The sequence below is a fragment of the Bactrocera oleae genome, chromosome 6 (assembly GCF_042242935.1).
Source record: "Bactrocera oleae isolate idBacOlea1 chromosome 6, idBacOlea1, whole genome shotgun sequence".
NCBI lineage: Eukaryota > Metazoa > Arthropoda > Insecta > Diptera > Tephritidae > Bactrocera > Bactrocera oleae.
The window spans coordinates 44214575-44238369 of record NC_091540.1 but is presented as its reverse complement, the minus strand read 5'-3'; the positions used below and the strand labels follow the sequence as shown (position 1 = coordinate 44238369).

Here is a 23795-nt window from a genome sequence, read left to right as displayed (position 1 = left end):
ACTGTTTATAGCCAATGGGTTGTATGGCCAGTATAAAACATCGAAGAAACAGTTATTGATTAAATTTTCCAAATTTTGATCATACAGTAACTCCTATATATTATAGCTTATTGAGAACATGTTGCAATAATAAAATTTATGTTCAACTCGAATCGAATTTATATATTAACACGCATTAAGGCTTTCACGGGAGATATCCTAACATATTGATTGTTGGGACATGAATTTAAAGCTATCTGGCACTAATTTGAAGCCAACAGGTCTACATGTTAGTTAATGTTAGTTGCCATCCTCTTCTAGACAATGACGTAAAAGTATAGCCCTCATTAACTATTCAGAGCTGATATATAAGGATTTAGTTAACACATTTGTGACGCCAAGAAAACCGATATTTCTACACTTAACAACTAAAGACCGGTAATGATATATTCTCCGATTTACCTGAACTTATCCTCCGTTTTTGGTAAAGCTACTATAACATTTTGTCGTTTTCTGAAAAATGGAGAGTTTGTTGAAAAGATTTTTTATAGGGACAAAACAATAATTACGCTGAAAACGAAATTGCTGCTAATATTATATAATATTAGGTTTTGTGTCGGGTAGAAATTTCAAAGTAGGAATGTGAGGCACAATCTCTTGGTCCCAGGCGATGGGTGCATTTTCAATTTGTAGTAAATAATATCCCCTTGATTTGCTGTTAACTAAAAAGTGTGCTAGCAAAGGGTGCTTTTAACTCAGATACACTGAATGGATTGTGTTAGTCTTTTTCGATTCGTCACTCTCCAAGGTCTGAAGAATAGATACTACTTGGAAGTTTTAGGAAAAGAATTTATTAGCTTTCGCTTAATCAAGCAGTCAGGAAAAGGTGAAGTTGGTTGCGCTTCACTAACCGCTTTTAAATATAAAGTACTGACTTAGTTACGAACGTATCTGATGCTTTATCAATTCAAAATTGAATGAAAACAAGAAAAAACGTTAACTTCGGTTGCACCGAAGCTATATTACCATTCACAAATACAAAGGCACCTTACAAGAACTTGATTCCGATTATTCAGTTTGGATGGCAGCTTTATGCTATAGTGGTCCGATATCGGCCATTCCGGCAAATGAGTAGCTTCTTAGTGAGAAAAGGGCAGCTGATCATTTATGTATATATATTTTATAGGGTCTCCGACCTTTCAGAGTCGTCATAAATTTGCTCCAAATTTTACCCTTTAACATTTAAAATGTTGTAAAAGAGAAAGCTATAACATTTCTTTTTAATGAAATATCTGAAAATCTGATCACTTGGAGGAAAGTAGATCCTGATTACATCGACAGATTATGAGTTATTAGGAAAAACTTGCGTCTTGCTCCATTAAGATTTCGACGCAGCCCTTACATACAGCTATCATGTGATATCATACATTCACTATATTTTATGATATTTACAATATACTCTGATCAGAGTTTGCATCGATACGAAGTAGGGTTGACCTTCTTTTCATTTCTCATAACTCCATATTTCTTCATGCTTCACTTTCACTCTGTACTAAAACAAATTCCATCCATCGGCTTTGCGCTATTCCGGCAAACAACCTTAAAATTACTATGCACATTCTATTATATTTATTTGGCATATCTGCTTTTGTGCACACTTTTCCGCACCGTGTTATTACGGTTACTTTAACCGCATTGATATAACAATTCATAAGCATGCAACAAACCACATAAATGCAATTGCACGCCTTGCACTAAGCGCTCTTCTCTGTCGGAATTTCCCGTGCCACTGACTGCATCGCATATATCATATATGCCTTATTATTTTTTTTGTTATTCTAACTATTATACGTTATTATTACAGACTGATTGAGAAGTTTGATCGTGACGCACTGCTGGACATGGTGAGCAATGCATGCAAAACGAATATCCGCTTCCCCCTCGAGCAGGCGTTCGCCGACCGCATGGCCGATCCCAGCGCCAAAGTGAGTGATGATGACTTGCGAAATTTATTCTACGGTAATTATTTGGAACCAGATGCGGATCCGAAAATTTACGACGAGGTCGAAAGTTATGATAAATTGGAAAAACTGATGCACTATTATCTGCGCGATTACAATACATTCTCGCACACACCGATGGATTTGGTGTTGTTTCGCTTCGCCATTGAGCATATATCGAGGTGAGTTAAGTGGTTGCATGGCGGTCGCCAACAATATACAAGCGTATTTGTGTGTGTGTGTGCCAACGATACATTATCAGCACAAACAATACAGTTAAATACATGCCTGTGTGTGCGTGCGTGTTTCTACAGCGACGATGCAGCACTGATAGGCTTGCGGCTGCGTGCGTGCGTGGCGTATACGTGACGTATTTCATGCAACGGTGAATTGTAGCCAACCAAGTGTGTGATTGCACATGCAATATTTACAAATATGCCTGTGCATACACGCATACACACGCATACATACACATACAAACCCATATATAGTTTTATATATAAGTACACTTGCTGGTATACGCTTGTCAGCACAATATGGCAACTCTATTAATTTCATGTTTTTTGCGGTAGCACACTGATGTCGCCGCCGCGCAGCATACAAGTACACACACTTGCTTACATACAAACAAATATGTATATGTGTGTGTCTGCTATGCGGCTGCTGTTGCGCGCTATCACGCCCAATTGTCTTGCCGTCCACACTTTTGCGCTTGCGCTCGTGTGGTTTGCAACAAAACCGCCGTGCGACCAGTGTCCGTGTTGCACCGCTGGTCATCAAACCAACACAACACCGAAATTCACTTATCTGTTCATCTCCTCGCCATGTCACGCAATTGCACGCACAATTCACTCATTGCCGCACTCACCGCTCACAATCACTCTAACACACGTACACACATACATCAACATCATCACACTCATTTGTTGCGTTTCATTTGATTTCATGCATTGTTGTTTTCGTTTATCCCAATGGCGTTTTTGTTTTCCGGCAATTGCTTTTCGAGCCACCAGAGTTTCGCGTGTGTTGCAAATGCCGCGCGGCAATATCCTCATGGTCGGCATGGGCGGCTCGGGACGTCGCAGCTCGTGCAGATTGGCTGCCAGCATTGCCGATTGCCGCCTGATGACGATTCAAGTGACAAAGACATATTCGCAAACCGACTGGCGTGATGATCTGAAAAAGATACTGATGACAGCCAGTTTCAATTTGAATCACACGGTCTTTCTTTTTACCGATGCACAGGTGAGTTGAAATGGAATTAATTAAATGCAAGTGGAATTTGGTAAATATTTGCGTTCCCTTTGAAAGTGCAAAAATGCAAAATCACAAGGAAATTGAATTTTTCGAATTTAAAATGTATTTGAATGTACATATGTATATTTGTGTGGACGAGACAGAGTATAATTCTGTTGACAACATTGTCAAGTGCTCAAACAACAAACATTTTCTTATAATGTACCAGATATGCATATTCCATTAGCATATTATAGTAATGAGAAAAATTTTGATTGATATTTCACGTGACCAACCAGAATGCAAGTATGAGGCGCTTTATTGCACTATCGATAACTCAAACCCACAATTAGCGATTTATATAGTACTACATTGTTTGCTAGTGTCAGCTGAAACATTTTTGTTGATTTTTTGATGTTTTTGTCCGTAGTAGCCTCCTTTAAGGAGTTACATATACCCACTTACATGTGAGAAAAAAATTTGATTTCTTGCGAACTTATTATCAAGTCACTTTTTATTTTATAAATATATTAAAAACTTTTATTTTTAAAATATAAAGTACTTTAATAATATTATGTAATTTAAAATCGGTGATTAATTTTAAAAAATTTTGGATCCCCTTGATTCTGTAGCCGATCTCCAGGAGCAACTGCGAAAAAAGGTGTCTGGCAGTGAGGAAGATTCTTCTGTTCGAAATTAGCTCTCATAAAAATATCAAAACACTTTAGATGTATGAGAATAGGTGATAATCGAAGGAATAGTCAAAATTTTCAGATTTTTGACAGTATGCCGGCTTCTCCAAAAGCAGTCGTTATTTTATGCTTAGTAAAAAAATTATAAAACTTCAGAGTGACTTAAAATATCAAAAATAATGTCAAATATATTATTCTTTCGCTAGTTACCTGACAAATATATCCAAGAAGGTTGTGTGAAGATTTGAAGCTATTTGGTCAGCCATTTCAGAGAAATTTCGTTCACCGAAACTGAAAACATTGATCGACCCTTAAACGACTCCAAGACCTGTATGGAATTTAGCAAACCACTTAAAATAATTTTTTTCGTCTGTCGCCGAATCGGATAACACACTTGAGCTACTGTTTAGTTGATTTTACGAACCAATTGTTTACAGTTTATAAGAAATCCCTCTCATAGCAAGATATATATAAAGATACATAACCTGGTAGTTATCGGATCACTATAGCGTACTCGTATAGCTGCCATACACACTGAAGGATCGGAATCATGTGCTTGTTTTGAAAACTATTTCATTTGGGGAGGTATTTTTACGAATTTTTGCATGGGTTATTGTTTAAGGCAACGGTGCAAGCTCCAAAGAAATTGTTCAGATCGAGTTACTATAGCATATAGCTTTCGAATTTGTTAAGGGTATTATAGTTTCGGTGCAATCGAAATTAACGTTTTTTTTCTTGTTTTGAATACTGATGGATTTTATGAGAGTCGTATTCATGCCAGAAATGAATTTAGAAATTGGCTCTCACTAACATAGGGTCAAGACGAATAACATGTAAGTTTTCAAAAAAGATCTAAAAGAGAGTTTACAGTAACTAATTATAAGTTATCTCGTTTTCAACTGTAGCTAGTCAAGTTTCCACAGTATACGTAGCTCCAATGGTACTTGTCATGCCCTGTGAAACCCTATTAATTTTTGTTAGCGGTCTTGGTTGACAACATTATGTAAAATAGCTAACCTAACCTAAACTGCTAACTGCAATAAATTATTTTACTCGTACTCAACTGGATTGATTGTATTGATTATGCGAGCCCATAAATCAAAGCACATCATAAAAGTAAACGGCGGTCTATGCAACTATAGCCTAATGAGTAATTTATAGCGTGCAAGATTTATATACAAACATATTGACGCATATACAATAGTATTATATATGTATGTATATACAAAAGTGTATATTCATACAACTATAGTTCACTATCCAAAAGCATCTGTATATGTACTTGTATGTGCAACGTATGAGTTGACAGTCGCAATTTACACACATATACTATATATATACTGTTATATTGAAAGTAATTATGTTAACTGAGTCTGTGACACAAATACAATACATAATTGGCAAATATCGTCTTATTGAATCCATAATTTATTCTCATAAGCAAACTGTGCCACCAAATCATTAATATTAATACATGCTTATGAATATGAGCTGCAAGTGTGTATGTGAGTCCATACCTTATCAATGTATTGGCAAGTGTTCAACTCAATTGTTAGCAGAACAGGTAATATTCAATAATTACAAAAATAACAGCTCTTAAACAGAGTAATGAGGAGCTCTTTCTCCACTATGAATAAAACTTCCTCACACATATATAAATTAGTATGCATGTATGTATTATGCGAAACCTGGATCGACTTGCAGCTATCTACATATGTGTAAAGAGTGTGTTGGGAGAGAGAAATGCATTTGCATAAAAGGAAGCATTTGTCTATGTGTATGTATGTATATGTGCGTGCTACTTCTACGCTTCAATGATTATCTTTTCCGACTGGAAAGATGAATATCATTTCATTATGCAATTATTCCCAAACCGAGTATAATATACATACATATGGTGTGTGCAACATGCAACGCATTAACTAAAAGTGTCAATTTAATATTCATACTACAATATATAAAATTATTATCTTGAAATATTAGTGGTGACAGCGCAAATTGATTGACAACATATGATAATGATACAACTATTACACTACTGGCAGGAAAAATTTACTCTAAAATTATACAATAGTGCACCCGTAAAGTAGGCAAGATTGCCACATGGTTTATTTATTTATATTTTAGCGACAAGTTCTGATGAGAAGTTTTTGATGATCATTACAAATTTACGAAACATAGAAAACTAAATTAGCACCTTTGTATCTGCCTGAAGCTAAGAAAGTAACTGGACATGGTTGCCCCTCTGCCTAAAGTCGTGTGAACATTTTGTATATGTATTATATATAATATTATATTATATTTTATTGAACTATAATAAAAATCATCGCTGTCTTTATGGTATTAACTGTCTCCGATTCTATAATTCGCTGAATATTGTCTTCGAGCTCCTTGAGCGTTGCTGATTGATTCGCGTAAGTCTTTGGTTCAACATACCCCCAGAGAAAATAATCTAGACACGTGAAATCGCATGATCTTGACGGCCATTTGACTGGGCCACTTCTCGAAATTCACCAAACTTTGCACGTCCATATTTAGATGTGAGACATGGTGTCGCACCGTCTTGTTGGAAATAAAAATCATCCGCGTCCATTTCATTAAATTCCGAGAAAAAATCGGTCAACATCGTGTAATAATGCTCGCTATTGATGGTAACAGCATTTCTTGCCTCATTTCAAAAAAAAGTATGCCCGATGATGCTGTCATACCACAATCCGCACCAAACGATCATTTTTGGCGATGCAACTGTATTTTCTGAACTACACGAGGATTTTACTCACCCTAATACCGAGAAATTTGTTTGTTGATAAAGCCTTTAAACCGGAAATCTGATCTGAGAAAATGATTTTTCGGTGAACAATTTCCAAGAGTTGTGCCAAAAAGAAACGTAACATGATGAAACGGCAAACCTTATACACACACGCACTAACAAAATTTAACACAACGTAAACAAACATGGCCGCCACGAGCTGTCAAAGCACGTTATTCCTATTGGAAGACGCTGTATATGTATTTTATTTTAAGTCTTCAGTTTTTGAATCAAAAATATATATACATACATATATATATATATATATATATATTTATATTAATTTGTACTTTTGAGAGTAATTTGTCATTCATGCCATTCACAACCGTATAACTGATCTACACTTGTAAAACAAGTATTTATAGCACTGAAGAGAGCGATGATATCACTTTTATTGATATACGTTTACTTCTTATTTAACAATAATATGTAGCTGAGAACATAGTTGTCATTAATTTTTTTATAGTTTTAGTTGACGCAATATTATATCTTCATAACATATGTGATATTCTCCACTGATTTGTAATCCTTTAAATACTAGAATACATTTCTGAAACTATTCCCCCAAACAGGGTATATTAAGTTTGCCACGAAGTTTGTAATACTCAGAAGAAAACGTCGGAGACCCTATAAAATGTATACATAAATGATCAGCATGAGCTGAGTTAATTTAGCCATGTCCGTCTAGCTGTCCGTCTGTCTGTAGTTCGCATATGAACTATTCGCTCAGATTTTATTGACGAGAAATTTGGCACTCGTCTTTTACACCCCAAGACGCTGCTCATTTGTCGGAACCGCCGATATCGGACCACTATAGCATATAGCTGCAATACAAATTGAACGATCTGAATCAAGCTCTTGTAAGGGGCCATTGTATTTATGAAGGGTATTAGAGCTTCGGCGCAACCGAAGTTAACGTTTGTTCTTGTTTTATTTATAGATTAGATCGGCCCTCAGTTATTAAAAATTAAATAATTACTAATAATACATTGCATATTTTCCAGCAGAGTAGTAAGTGAGCCTCGTAAATTATTTTATTTCAAACATATGCTCATACTTCTTCAAAACATCATTGTTTATATTAGATAAAAAGAATTACTTTCTTACTCACAACGTATTACTACTAATGCCTAACACAACGGCAACTAGCATCCGATACACCTTCGCTTCATGTACCCAGCTGTTTTCCCCAACTTCATTAGTACTTTCATACATATATATACTGCATTGCTTTATCTGCTCGAACAATTTGCTCGTGGCCATAATACCAAATCAAATTACAATGAGACAAAGTGCATAAATAGTCGCATTAGGCAATGTAGTGCAAGACAAAGTGCCGTGGCAAGCGGGTGTAGAGGGAGTTAGTATGCCAGTGACCAAGCAACAATTCAACTAACAATAAATATTAATTTTACACTGTGTTTCACCATACAAATAGCCAACAGATTGTAGAAATTACATACTTACTTGTAATAATATTGAAGACGCCATGGCCACACAAACCGGTGGCTGACTGACGTCGATATGGTTTCCATAGGTGCATTCAAAGTAATACATAGATATGCTAGAGTTGAGAGAGAGAGATGACCGGATGCTGGTACGCAGACCCTTCGGGAAATTGGAAATATGAGGCGGGCAGTATAGTTTGTATTTGAACGCCGAAACCGAAGGCTTACGATAGTTGGGTGAAAGTTTATAAATGCAATTATGAATACTATGATAAAATCATTAATTTTTGTTTTCAAAAGGGAGTTTTCTAAATTTCAAATTTTTTTGATATTTAATTTCTTTCAAAATATGCTCCCGAGTTAAATTATATTAATGACTAGAAGACTCCAACACACGCTGCTCAGGCTAAGGTATTATAAACTATTCAATATAGTAAATGACATTTATGAATAAAAACGAAAACGTTATAGGCGGTCAGTACAATTAGAAGACGTGACAACAGGACCAGTTTTTCCTTTAATTTTTTCAGTCATAATGTTTGCTTCAATAAAAATTCCTGTAATCTCTTTGATTATCAATGAATATTCAAGGTGGACTTAAATTACTCTAAAGAATAATAGGTGAACCAATTTTCAAACGAGGATTATTGGATGCCATTACGGGTACATTTAGAGAATTTAGAAACACAAATTGACATATTTTATTTCAGTTTCATTTCCGTCAACAAAATTAGCGCTGGTTTTAAAATATATCAGCTCGCCTGGCAACAATAGAAATAAATTTCGTACACATCCATTACATATTTGTGGCTGCTATTGTAGCCCGATTACTGAATCTGTTATGATCTTTGTAATTAACTTTTATTTCCAAGAAAATACTCTAAATTAATAAATTTTTGTTATGAACAGTGCAGAAATTTTATGGCATTCCGAATATCTAACAATTGTTCGGAATATATTTGTGCTTGTTAATTAACTTGCAATTGCTTACGCATATTTATGATCAATCAAATCGTCTCAATACTTTACCATAAGAACGATTGCTTAAACTATGGTTAATCTTGAATTAAGAAAAGCGACCATTTAAATCTTTCCTTGTTCTATGCAATGCTTCGAGAATATTTGTGAGCTATTATGCACTCATCTCAAATTATGATTGAACTTTTTCTTAACATCGGAGCTTTCCCATGGTGAAGGGATTTTTGAAATCGGCACAGTAGTTTTTGAGTTTATTTATTACATACACACAAATCTTTCCTCTTTATAATTGTAGTGTAGATATTTAATTTTTAATTACATATTTAGTTAGGCAAAGATATCTACCTAAATTTCTCACGGGGTTGCTATAACATACACCCAAGTGGTCCAGGAGAATAGTTACATTTATTGTTTCGAATGACATTCGACGACTGATGGGAGAATGTTGCCGGCATGGCAGCAATGATCATAAGCAATTTACACGCCCACAGCCAAACACAGTGAAGCAACTATGAATGCATTAATTGTACACTGGCTTGCTTTATATTTATTTGCATGTATGTGTGTATATACAACAATTTGTATACCGGCGTACATACATAGGTTTATCTGCGTCCAGAGTGACTATACGTAACTGTTGCAAATGCTATGACAGAATGATACAGATACTGTTAACAAATGTAAGAACAAAATCAATTGAATTGTAGGACAAAACTATGAACAATACAAGGGAAATTTATTGTAGAAACATGGGTGTACCTATATGCAGTAGTCTATGTTTTATATGTTTACATCAGCTCCTACAAATTGTGTGGATATTTATAAATATGTTGGGTTAAAGTATTATATAATAACGCAGGTAAAAGACAGGAGGTCTGCATATAAGAGGAATCGAATCTCGAGATTGTTAAAAATTAATTTTGGGTAGAAAAAAAAACCACTTATAAATGTCAACTAAAGACTTGACTTTTAACTGGAGATTTCCTGGCCTAAACCGAAGTAGAAGACTTAAACCATTTTTTTCCATAGTTGGTAGATCAAAAGAGTACTGTTACATCGGCGAAACAACATTTTTTTTTCAAAAAGAGTGGGGAGCACCTGCCAGAGAGCGCATTAAATTTTTTGCTGAGATAATAAATTGAACTAGACAGCTATGTATCTGTTTGTACTGCTGTGAAACTGGTATTTTTCTGTAATACTGACCAGTTGAGGTTCCTACAGACTAAATTTTGGTTGTTTAAGTCTGCTCATGTAAAGGGCTGTTTTGTAGATTTTTTTTTCTACGACCAGTAAATAGATAGAGCTTTAAGTTTATTATAAATTATTAACATACATCTCAACAGTATAAATATCAAGTTTAAGCTAAAAAATATATACGTGAGTTACAGCGTTCTGAACGATCTGAACACCTCTGCCTCGAAAAAATGGGCTCGCACTTCCTCCACAATTCCGACTGAGTACTTATCTGAAAGAAAAAAAAAATTGTCGTGTGTTTTTAATTAAGCTTACAGATTTTTTGAGCCCATCATATAAGATGACCATCCTAAATATAACACATTGTTGTTTAGATATCGCTAAAAGCAATGAAGTAATAACAAAAGAGAAAAACTGGTGATATAAAGGAAATATTTTTAAACCGACCAATACGGTCTATTGAAGCTGTCATAAAGTCAAGAATAAAACTAAATATAACCAGCAAGATCGAGATATGACATACAGTTTGCAGCTAGTTCTACTAGCATGAATTCGAAAATCTATGAAAATTAGGCCGTCTAAAGATAAATTCTTAACTGGACATGGTACTCACGTTCCTTATAACAACGCACAATAATCCAAAACAAGATTTGTTTTTTCTACAGGTCTTCCTGCCTCTATCGATCTTATTAGTTATTTGCTTTTTGGTATTATTGCACATTAACTGTCAAAAAAGTAAAATTTAGCCTCTTCCTAATTAGAACACAGAATGTCACGGAGATTTGCTTATATTACATATATATTTATATATCATTCCGTTTTGAACCCGCAATTATAAACTTCAGTTGGTATTCGATAATCGAGCGCTAGTGGCGAAAGTATGTACCCATACTAATAGTAATTATAGTTGCCTGTGTGTGTCGAAGGCACATAGCGTTCATCCAAAAAGGTAGTGAATTTCAGAAGATTATGCAAATGCATTCGACACAAGCATAATGCGTAGAGCGTACAGACGCATTTAGAGGCACAGGGATGTAGAAACTATGAACTGCGTCTTGCATAGAAGTATGTTCGCATGCCACTCTCTATTTGTGCAACAACTATATAAATACATCATAATTTTGGTCGTAACATCTGTATTTATGTGTGGATGTTGCCATATTGAATTAAGTGCCACAATAAATGCACTTCCGCTTTTGTCAAACACATGTAAACAAGTGTTATGCCGGCAGCAGCAACTAATCGTCTATTCATCATGAGAACACCATGTCGTCGACAGCTGCAATTCGAGTTGTAGGCTTTGTTGTTGTTGTTGTTATGTTACTAAACAAATGTGTATTTTGCGTAGACTTTCTTTAGTTTGTCATACATTATGTGGAGTTAATTTAAATTCTATATGATTTTCAAATGTCCAAGTGCCATAAGAGGTTGGGCGTGCGTAATGAGAATTAATTTGAAGAACTTTCAATTGAAAATCAACACCTGGAATAATTTTAGTAGGCTAATACAGAAACTATAATTAAAATATGATTTAATTATGGAAATATATGTAAATCGATACATAAATAAATGTTTGGATTGTTATACGTCATGCTCAAAGCAGTGGGAATGTGCAATATGTTCTTCTTCAAATACTCGTAGTATTGTTGCTTTATTAATTTTATTGATAATATATTTTAAAAATTCATGTCTTTGAATTAGTAGTTGCAACGACAACTTGGTAATATTAGTTCATAAACATCCCTTTTGTGCACACTACTAATATCTATATCGACATTTATTTAAACACTCATACAAGTATGAGACTCTCAATAATCTCCATTAAACTGCAATTTTATTATGTTTAAAGCGAGATTTTTTTCTTTTATTTTCTGCAAGACTAAAATTCTTAGTTTGTCTCTTTCTAGTTATGGTTACTCTGACGCGTCATCGGATACGTATGACGCGTTGAGCCTAATAATCTAGCCGGGTTCCAATTGACAAAGTCGAATCATTTCAGCACTCCTTTCTTCCCTGCACTATTAGTGTGAAAGTGCCTTAGCTCACATTTCTATAGGCATTCAGTCAATCAAATCATTTGTCAATATCAGAAATTTTTTGACAACACAAACGACATAACTGTATTTGGCAAGACTGACCTCAAGATAGGGAATTAACTAAAATTTCGATATAACATAATCTAACCTCAAAAATTGAATACTAAAAAAGCTTAAAACTTGGCGCATTGAGATGACAATAAGGCTTCAAACACCTTTATAAAATATACTAACACCAAATTATCAGTTAAAGTAATTATCAACAAGTATGTATAATATATTACATTCTATAATTTGAAAATAAATACCTACAACAAATCACATATACATAAATATACAATAATAATCCGTAATCGGTATAATATCGGTAAGGACTCCTGTTGTAAATAATTATCCGAATTTGCCTCTCTAATGCGTTTTCTATACAACGTAGCTAACTAAGGCTAAATGCAATAACTACTATAAATATACTAAATAAATAAAAGATTTATGTAAACAACTCAGCTTCTCCACTACTACTTTACAGGCCATCGATGAGGGTTTCATTGAAGACATTAATGGTATACTTAATACTGGTGATTTGCCCAATCTCTATCAGTTGGAAGACAAAGCAGCGATTATGGAGAATATGACGAGTGTAGCAAAACAAATGGTGAGTGGAAATGTACACCTTTTACGAGTACTTTATTTAAATAATGATGGGCTTTAGAATGTAAACTATGGTGTATGCATATATAGGGTGCCGCATAAATTGGCAAATTTTGTTAATTCTTTTTTTTTGTTTTTTTTTGGCAAATCAGTAGTTCTTGGAAATTTATTTCATAACTTCGCATTTCGTGCGGCAACTTACTACGTTTTTAGAGAAAAAATATTCTCAGGGATGAACCAAATTTTGGCTTAACGGAGATAGATATGAATGAGTAAATTCTCATATTTGGAACGAAATCAATCTTGTAGGAACCCTTGGGACGAACTTTTGGTGAAATGATGTCAAGAAATTGATCAGCAAATGCTATCAAATTGGCCCTAAAACCATTCGAATAAATTTTCTCCGTTCTGTAGCTCTAAAAATACACCCTGTATATGTAAAGGAAGCGGTTATTCGGAAATTTAGCATTGATATTAGAACGGAATTGTCTGTAAATGCAATATAGAGATGAAAAGTTTATTACATTAGGGTGTTGCCGACTTGATGCATCGAAATAATTCCGATAAAACTCTACATAGGTATATAATATACTTAGAATGCATATACGTATATAAAAAAGTTTCTGGATTACACTTTTTTATATATTAGTATATACATTGTTTAATATTAAGAAGGTTTAATTATTGAGAATAACTTGAAGCTGTTTGAAAGAACGAGCTGCGTCGATTTAGCCATGTCCGTCTTACTGTCCGCTCGACTGGTTGTATAAAAATGAACTAGACCCTCAGTAATTTAGATATTAATCTTAAATTTAGCATACATTTTCTTCCCAAGAAGCTGCTCATTTATCGGAACCGTAGATATCGGACCACTATAGCATGTATGGCAGCTATACATACTGAACGATCGGAATAAAGTCCTTGTATGGGAAACTGACATATTCACAAAATTTTGTATGGACAGTAGCATCTAGCTGCCATACAAACTGACCGATCAAAGTCAAGTTCTTGTATGGAATCATTTTTGCTATTATTCAACCTTTAACTAAGCAGCTCAGTTGGTCGAAATTTATCGAAGACACAGTGGGTGAGAAAGTAATAAAGTCTTTTTTTTTAATTTTTTTTTTAATTACAAATATTTCATTCAAATGTCTAGAGATTAAATTTTTCAATTTCCAATTTTTTTATAATTGTTTTTTATTGTAAATAAAAATTAAGATAAAGAAATTAGATTTTTAAATACCCGTTACCTCCTTATTTCAGAAAATATCTCTTTTTTACATTGCATTTACAACCCATGCTTCGTTAACGCTAAGTTCTTACACTTGCGTACAGTTGTTGTTTTTGTTGTTGCGATTGGCTCACAAGTAGCTCATTATTTTGGCAATAGAGCAATAATAGGCGACACAACAAGCCCCAGTGTCGAGTAAATGCACTTACAACAAGGCAATCGAACTAAATACAGCAATTACGTTAGTACCTATAGCAGGAACAACAACACCAGCAACATAGACAATGACAACAATATTTGCCGAACACATACATGTGCACCATACTTACTTATGCACCAACCGTACAATAACAAGTTGTTATTTCATGAACTATATTTGCTTTATTTCCGGTAACACATTCATTTCCGTCTTCCTGCACCGGTTGCCACTCCCATGTCGGTCGTTTGCGGACCATCAAATGACAAATATTGGTTGCTTGCTTGGCCGATTCAATTTTACTTCCTTTAACCTGCTTTATAATTCTGTTGCCATCATTTTGAATTTCTGTCTTTGCACTATTTTCATGACTACAACAACAATAACAACCAACTGCTACTGGTGGTGCTGCTTGCTCTCCGTACCATTACCATTGCCACTTCACACCACTGTGGGAATTTCATTTGCACTTCTTCCGTCCTGACTGCATTACATGCCACGCACCGCCCCGATGGCCTGGCCTGCCACACTGCAATGTTGCACTGCTGTTTTGGTGCCCTGCTCCGCATCCTCCTCGAGTGGCTCACAATCAATTCATATTTCGACTGCATTATTGAATGATGCATCTTCCTACTTACGAACTCGGTTAACGCTTGCACATGCAACTGCCACTGCCACTGCCACTGCTGCTGCCACTCTGACTGCCACTGATGTCGATGCTGATGATAATTTCCTGCAAATAAAATACATCCAACGGCACACAACGACACCACCAACCACATACACATACACACGGCGCACTGCATTTTATACTACAACTGCTGCAACAATCGAACCACCTTCTGCGCTTTGGGCGAATTTCGTCTCGAATGCGGGCTGACTGACGCACAGGCGAGACAAATTGAAAATTCCCCTTCGGAGATGTATGCATACTTTATCGAGAGGATACGTGAGCAATTGCATATAGCTTTGGCATTTTCACCGATTGGCGATTCCTTCAAGGAGCGTTTAAGAATGTATCCATCACTGATAAACTGCTGCACGATTGATTGGTAAGTGTGAACAATTACAACAACAACAAGTGATCTAGTGATAATATGTATAAAAATCTTATAGTAAAATTGCATCACTCAATTTATCAGCCATATGCGTTTAATATCCATACACAAGCAATATGCGCGCTACTTGCTATCAGGGTGGTTCGTTAGGTCTTTGGAAACAATTTTTTGGCTTTCCTAAATGTTGCCTGCGAAACACTAATATATTACAATAGTTAAAACATATATTCTAGAAAATAAGCATGAGTAAACCATTTTTGCTGATAATTATATGCTTGTTCTGATATTTCTTAACTCGTTCATATGGTATAAATGTAGCATAAGCAATTATTCTAAAAGGGCATTAAAATTTTCAGAATATCATCTATATGAATACCTTTCAGTATCTTGTGCAAAACCATGAATATTTAGTTTGATATAATTCAGATAGGCGAGTCCGAAAATGCTAGATTTCAAAAAACATATAGGAGAAAATGAGTGTAACAATGATAATAGTCTAAAACAGACGTTTTTTAGAAACATCATTCCATACACATAGATTTATAGTGACTCGAGCTTCGAACAAAAAATTCTTGTTTGATTCCTCCTTCGTTTTTGATGTCAGCAAGCTCAGAAATTATATATCATTTCGGCTAAACAAATGCTTCCCGCCGCAATAGGCTTTACCTATGACCATTCGAACGAAATCCAGCAGAAATATTTTTTTTCGTTCTTATATAAGTTCTTTGTTGTTGAGCTTGTTAAAGCAGAATAAATGCTATACTTGTATCTTGCAGCTTACGAAGGTATTTTCTTACGAGTGCATGTATCAAACATTTCAGAGAAAGACGATATGAATTAAATATGAGAATATCACAACAAATAAGGATAAGGATATATTAAAATACATGACTGCATCATAGTTGATTATTATTAAGAAAACATGAGGAAGTAAAATGGTAATAAATAAGACTTGAGTTCAAATTAGACTTGGAAGCAAGAAATTTAAATTTAATTAGAATTTATTAGAGAAGAAGGGAACGCAATGTGCCAAAAATACAGCCTCTTTTTTGTCGGAAAAATTTTTCCAGCTCGATATTTTTTTTACAAATTTACATTTAATTCATTCTTAAGGCAGACTTTGCACTATCTTGCTACAATAACTCATACCTTGTATTCTAAGCACACTCCACAATGCAATCAAAGAAAGTTAAAGCTATCTAAAACATATCTCTAGAGAAATCAAATATATGTACCTTTCAATTTCATTATCTTTCTGTCAAATTTTTGTCTTCGGGAACAAACCTAGAAATGGTTTTTATTTTAATCTCATTACTCGCCCACTTTCTGGAGGCTTCCAAACTATCGAAACAGGTTAAAAATCAATGTTTCCATCTTGTTCAAAAAATGGTCTCAATAACAAATATATGTAGTAAAACTAAAATATTATTTAAAGTTAGTAGCAATAACTTTGAAAGTTTTATGGTATGCCAGCTGATATTTTAATTTTCGATAACGAATCGGTTTTGAAATAAATTAGTGTTTTAGGCAAATTAGTATAACAAGTAGTTATTAATGACTATTCACCAATCTTAGGATTATCCTATGGTATAAATCTAATATAGCATCCAAAGTTTCAGAACATTTTCTACACCAGTAGCTCTCTGTACTTTGCACAGGTAACCAGGATCAATTATTTTAATAAGACATATTTCTGAACTTATGTCAGATAGAAGAGATTCCCATACGAATGTTTTCATATTTGCAGAATACAACAAATACTCGTATAATGACATAAAAAAGTCTTCTATGCTAAAGGTCACCATGTTTTTACAATTGAAGTGTAGTCTGAATTTCTCCTGTGTTGCTTTTATTATTATTTACATTAAGAGAATTTCGAATTTTAAGTGACCAGCACTGCTTCTCGTTTGAAAACATCATACTCTCGGAGTATTTCGATTACATAGCCCACCTAACCATTAAATTAAGGATCTTTATAGAATTTTCAATATTTTTTAAAAAACAAGGGACTTAAAATAATAAGACTTGATACCCTCTCCTACACAGAATAAGTTTTTGTTTTTTTTAAACATAAGGTCTTTTGGTTAAGGTTAATAAAGCAATTCACGATAAATTCTGACGTTCTTATTTTGTTATCAATTGCGATTAACTTCAACAAATTTGAATTCCCAACTCACCGAGTCTTCGGTACACGTCAAATAGACTCCTCTAGGGTAGAGCTGTTTTTATTTAATAAATTGGAAAAGAGAGAAACATACTAGATCTTGTGCTAAATTTCCAAAGTCAATTTTATAACGTCAAAGCTTTCATTTGGCAATTAAACAGTTCACACTTTCGATCAAGTGGTGCAAAATTAATTCAATTACTTTAGCCATATTTGGGCAATTTCAAATACCACAATTAACAGTTAACTAAATTTATTAATTTGACTCACATATAAGTGCAAATGCTTGTTTTATTTGCATTTATATGAAATTATTTGTAATTTCTGAGGGAAATATATGCGCATAAGTACATAGTTAAGTGGATAGAACACGATGTGAATACATCTATTTCAATGGATTCCACATACTCACCCATGTAGAACGGCAAAAGTAGATAAATACCCATATCCATGGATATGTGTGAGTGTACATATATGTATGCAGCAAATAAATGTACGATTTGCAGGTTCATGCCGTGGCCCGTTGACGCCTTGGAGCGTGTTGCTGAATATTTTATCAGTTCAATGAAATTGGGTCAGGCACAGGAGCAGGCTGAGGCCGGTGCCGCTGAGCAAGCATCGGTCGATACCGCAGAATCGGATGACAAGAAAAGCGACAATGTTGAGGAAATTGTGCTCAGTGAATTGGAATTGGAGCTGGTACAAATTGTCATGTATTTCAATAATTCCGTCTTCGAAGCGAGCGAACGGTAAGTGCACGTTTATCGAAAGTTGTCAAACGGAATGAAGTGATAAGTTGACAAGCAAACAAGCAAATAAGCAGTAAACCGCAATAAGCACAAGCAAACTAAATATACATACAAACAGATGGACAGACAGACATACATATCTATGTGCACATACATTAATTTGACTTAAATTACAGTTGCTATCTGGAGTTGGGGCGCCGCAATTATGTGACACCCTCATCTTATTTGGAGATGCTTAAGTCTTTTAAAAGTTTCTACGTACGGAAATTGGAGGAAATTACAAAATTGCGCGATCGGTGAGTGTGCGCACTCAATTGCGCTGGCATATCCCAGTAATTATATGCAATAAACAACCTTTTAAACAATAGCTACACCACCGGTCTGGAGAAATTGGACTTTGCTGCCGGTCAGGTGGGAGAAATGCAGGCGAACCTCTACGATCTGCAGCCCAAGCTGAAGGTGCTCTCCGAGGAGACTGAACGCATAATGGTGAATATTGAACGCGAAACAGCGGAGGCTGAGAAAAAGAAGGAAGTGGTTGGTGCTGATGAAGCGGCAGCCAATGAGGCCGCAGCCGCCGCGCAAGCGATCAAAGATGATTGTGAAAGTGATCTAGCGGAAGCGATACCTGCACTAGAAGCAGCATTGGAGGCATTGAACACACTCAAGCCGGCTGATATATTCATTGTGAAATCGATGAAGAATCCACCGTACGCCGTGAAGTTAACACTGGAGGCTGTATGTGTGTTGCGTGGCTTCAAACCGGATCGTAAGCCAGATCCCAGCGGGCGCATGGTGGAGGACTTTTGGGGGCCATCAATGCGTATGATAGGCGATATGAAGTTTCTAGAATCGCTGAAAACATTCGACAAAGACAATATACCGGCGACTAATATCAAAAAGATTAGAGAGAAGTGTGTGTCATATTTGTAGAATATTTGCTAAATTTTTGAGACTTCTTGTCTTTACTACGCTTTCAACTGTTCTTAAACCCAGATATATACCTGATCGCGACTTTGTGCCGGAAAAGATTAAAAGTGCTTCTACTGCCTGCGAGGGTCTTTGCAAATGGGTGCGCGCTATGGATGTGTATGATCGTGTAGCGAAGATCGTGCAACCCAAACAACAAGCACTTGCCGAAGCAGAGGCCGATTTGGCCTCGCAAATGGAGAAATTGAATGCGAAACGTGCCGAGCTGCAAGTAATTTTGGACAAATTGCAGAAATTGAATGACTTCTTTGCCGAAAAATCACGTGAGAAGAAGCGTCTAGAAGATGAGATTGATAACTGCGAGAAGAAATTGAATCGGTAATCTTCGTCAAAATGTTAAAACTGAAAAATGTATTTTAAAGTATCTTTAATTTTATTTTTACTTTTGTTTACACGCAGCGCGGAGAAGCTACTTGGTGGACTGGGCGGTGAGAAGACGCGTTGGTCGGAGGCAGCGCATAACTTACATAAATCGATTAGCAATATTGTCGGCGATGTTTTGCTAGCTGGTGGCGCAGTAGCTTATTTGGGTTTCTTTCCAACCGAGGTGAGTTAGTGCTGTTTTTATACACTGGTGTAGTCATATCGCTAAAGAGCAACCCTAATCTATGATTTCAAGACCATTCGTTTTCGTTTCTTTCTAATTCCAAATCCAGTGGCACAACAAAAAACTCTTGTTTAACAATATGTAATGCAAAAGTACAATATAAATTTCCATATATAGTACGTGTGCTTGAATTTTTAAAATAAAATAATAATAACACCTTATTTTGTTTCTAACTGTCGGCTCGCTATTAATACGCTTCGTTTAAGCTATACATTTAACGCGTTATTGATATTTTCAATTGCAGCAACTAGTAGTGTGTTGCTCGCACAAAAAATGAACAACCACTCTAACTGTCAATGAAATTAATCACTGCCGACGCGGATTTGGCATGTCCCAAAAAAATTATTATATTTTTTTTTTAACTGCCGTCGGTGGTACTGTGTTGATGTGTTAGAAAATACTTATTTTTAGCGATAGAATATTTTTTGAAATTCGATTAAAATAGTTGTAGCGTATAAAAGAGTTGTTTATATGCGAGAGCACGTAAAACATTTTCGTATGTACTTATGTGAGCGCAGCTTCACGAGGAGTAAATGGCTGAATTTGTATACAAAGTGTGTAAAAGTGCTCAGGATTAAAAATATGTGGAATAAAAAGATATATATTTAATTGCGCATTCAAAGTACTTTAGAGAAAAATATAAAATTGCTAATAAATAAAGAAATTTATTCAGAAATAATTACGTTTTTTTTTACAATCGTTATTCTGAAAGATTCTCATCATTCTCTCGCCCACATGATCCCATAAGACGATATTTTTTTATTTAAATGAGATCAATCAACGACCTCCAAAACACGCAAACTTTGAGCGTATTACGTAGTACGAACAGACAACTACGATAAATACAAGATAGTAATATAATGAAGCAGATATAGTATACGTAGCAGTTACACCACATAAGAAAGAGGCAGAATGCGTAAAAAACCGAGCATTGAAATTGTAGTAGATCGGAGATAACTTCCATAAATTAATTACTTCTTACTACCATCTAAAGGCACAAACAGTCACCACCACTTCTACCGTCCGCTTCAACAGACCGTACGGTAGGATGACCGCGAAAATTGGATTTTTTCCGTAGAAACGGGTGAGCTGAGAGTGAAAGAGCAATCTCTTGCAACGCAGGGTTGCCAATCTCGATATTTTGTAGTAATTAAAAAATGAACTTGAATATATTTGAAATATTCTTAAAATAAATTAAAATCACAGTCGAATACACTTATTTCTAAATAGGCAAACTATTTTTAATAGTTTGATTTTAGTTTTGATATTTTACATTATGAAAAATTATAACTGAAATGTGAAAAATCGTGTATACAAATAGAACAATGGCAACATTGGTGAAATGAAAACAAAAGAGAACAACCGATTTCTGCGTTGCAACTACGGGCATAATTTTGACAAATTACGGAAGGGACGGAAGGGAGGAATGTCGGTGACTGTTTGTGCACTAAAACCCGATAGTACGACAATTTTTCGGTTTTTGAAATTCCCCTCTTCATGCTTTCTGCTATCCATGTACCATCCTACCAATAATTACATAAACTAATAAATAAACATTTGCACACAAATTTAATCAAATAAGTCTTATTTACAAACCACGCTTAAAGCACTTCACCCCTCCATTTGGCATAAATTATAAACTTGACAAACACACCGTAAAGCATTAAAATTTTCTGGTAAAGTGCTCATTACAATCCTTGATATGTACATATATAAATATTGCAAATCATATATTAATTATTTTTGAAAATGTCTGCGTAGAATATTTTAATATATCAATCAGCTGGAGAATGCTTGTGTAATTAGTGAAATATTTGCACAGTTTCGGCTAAAATTAGCGAAGCTATGTTGATTTTACTGGTTAATCAGTTAATCGTGATGTGACAATGGCAGTATAAAACCGGCGTATACCTAAATAAATGCTCTTACGTGTGATGTAATGTAAATAGATACAGATATATATACATACATATACAGCACCTGTTGGAAAAATTGTGCATTTGATAATCAAGTCTCCAAATATCTCACATTACAAAAAAAATAGCAATAAACGAAATATTCAATTAACATAACTATTCTTTTCCATTGAAGTCAAGCCAATTGTTATCAAAGCTTAATTTCCTGCATATTTATCGCGGAAATTCCTGCTGGATACTAATGGGTTAAAACAGGAATGTATTTATATTTATTATTTATGTCATGCTATTAACAATTATTTACATATGAACTTGCTTAACTCTATTTTTTAACTAAAACCTGACTATAAAATGTGAGATTAAATATGTTGGTGTACATGTACAGTTCCGAGCAATAAATTTGGTATTTTTAGTATACTATTCTAAAAGTAATCTTTATGATAAATGGCTTTGAATTAACACTAGAATACTACGAAGGAATAACATAAAACTAAATATTAGGTCAGAACAGTATTCCAGGTAATTATATAATATATATATAAATAATTTTCAAAATTTGGTATTTGTTAAGTTCATAAATAGCAAATATTATATTCCGAAGCTGTTTCTGCACCCAAAATCTGCATGGCCTAAATCTAAGGTAAACCTCACCTAAATTTAATAAAATATTTCGTAATCGAGTTTGCTACAGATTCTCAATGGAGATTGAATATACCATCTGATCTAATTTCACACGGCCATTTTCACGAATTTTACTACAAAACATTATTATCGCTTTACTAATCCAATTTTCCATATGCTGGTTTAAGCCTCTGCTGCGATGGCTTTCAGTGTCTTCAGTGAATTTTGATTTTTTTCGGTTTCGTCTCATTTTTGGAACTCCATTTGCTAGATTGTTGGACATTATCGACACCATATTCATAAACCCACTTCTCGTTACCAGTAATGATCCTTTTGATGAATGTACCATAGAACCCTCAGCGCCGTTATCAAGCATCTCGTTTGCGACCTCTACTCGACGTCGTTTTTGTAAAAGTTCGCGTATTTTTCTACGAGTCTAGCATTGTCCGGCTTCATACCCATTAGATGTCGAAATCCTCTGCATTACTTCTGATGCCAACGCCACGACTTTCAAGCACTGTATTTTTTTTTTTTTTATACTCTCGCAACCTGTTGCTACAGAGTATAATAGTTTTGTTCACCTAACGGTTGTTTGTATCACCCAAAACTAATCGAGTTAGATATAGGGTTATATATATATAAATGATCAGGATGAAGAGACGAGTTGAAATCCGGGTGACTGTCTGTCCGTCCGTCCGTCCGTCCGTGCAAGCTCTAACTTGAGTAAAAATTGAGATATCTTTATGAACCTTGGTAGACATGTTTCTTGGTACCGTGAGACGGTTGGTATTGCAGATGGGCGTAATCGGACCACTGCCACGCCCACAAAACGCCATTAATCAAAAACAAATAACTTGCCATAACTAAGCTCCGCAATAAGATACAAGACCGTTATTTGGTACACAGGATCACACTAGAGAGTAGCATCTGCGGTCAAAACTTTTTTTTTTAAGTGGGCGTGGTCCCGCCTCTAATAGTTTTAATGTGTATATCTCCTAAACCGCTAATGCTATAATAACAAAATTCACTAGAAGCAAATTTTTTTAGCACTTCTATTGACGGTGTGAAAATAGTTTAAATCGGGTGGCAACTTCGCCCACTCCCCATATAACGGTACTGTTAAAAACTACTAAAAGCGCGATAAATCAAGCACTAAACACGCCAGAGACATTAAATTTTATCTCTGAGATGGTATAAATTGGCTTTATAGGAACCGCGTTCAAAATTAGTCAGTGGGCGTGGC

General features: G+C 35.0%; 1 protein-coding gene across 1 annotated transcript in view; it reads left to right on the top strand.

Moving 5' to 3' along the window:
* Dnah3 (dynein heavy chain 3, axonemal) overlaps window positions 1–23795 on the top strand; it is a 118874-nt gene that overhangs the window by 59417 nt on the left and 35662 nt on the right. The window contains exons 42-50 of the mRNA XM_036372440.2: window positions 1844–2161; window positions 2993–3224; window positions 12899–13024; window positions 15339–15499; window positions 18176–18418; window positions 18595–18714; window positions 18787–19332; window positions 19415–19726; window positions 19808–19955. Of these exons, the coding sequence (XP_036228333.2) occupies window positions 1844–2161; window positions 2993–3224; window positions 12899–13024; window positions 15339–15499; window positions 18176–18418; window positions 18595–18714; window positions 18787–19332; window positions 19415–19726; window positions 19808–19955 (2206 nt within the window). The remainder of the gene's footprint in view (window positions 1–1843; window positions 2162–2992; window positions 3225–12898; window positions 13025–15338; window positions 15500–18175; window positions 18419–18594; window positions 18715–18786; window positions 19333–19414; window positions 19727–19807; window positions 19956–23795) is intronic.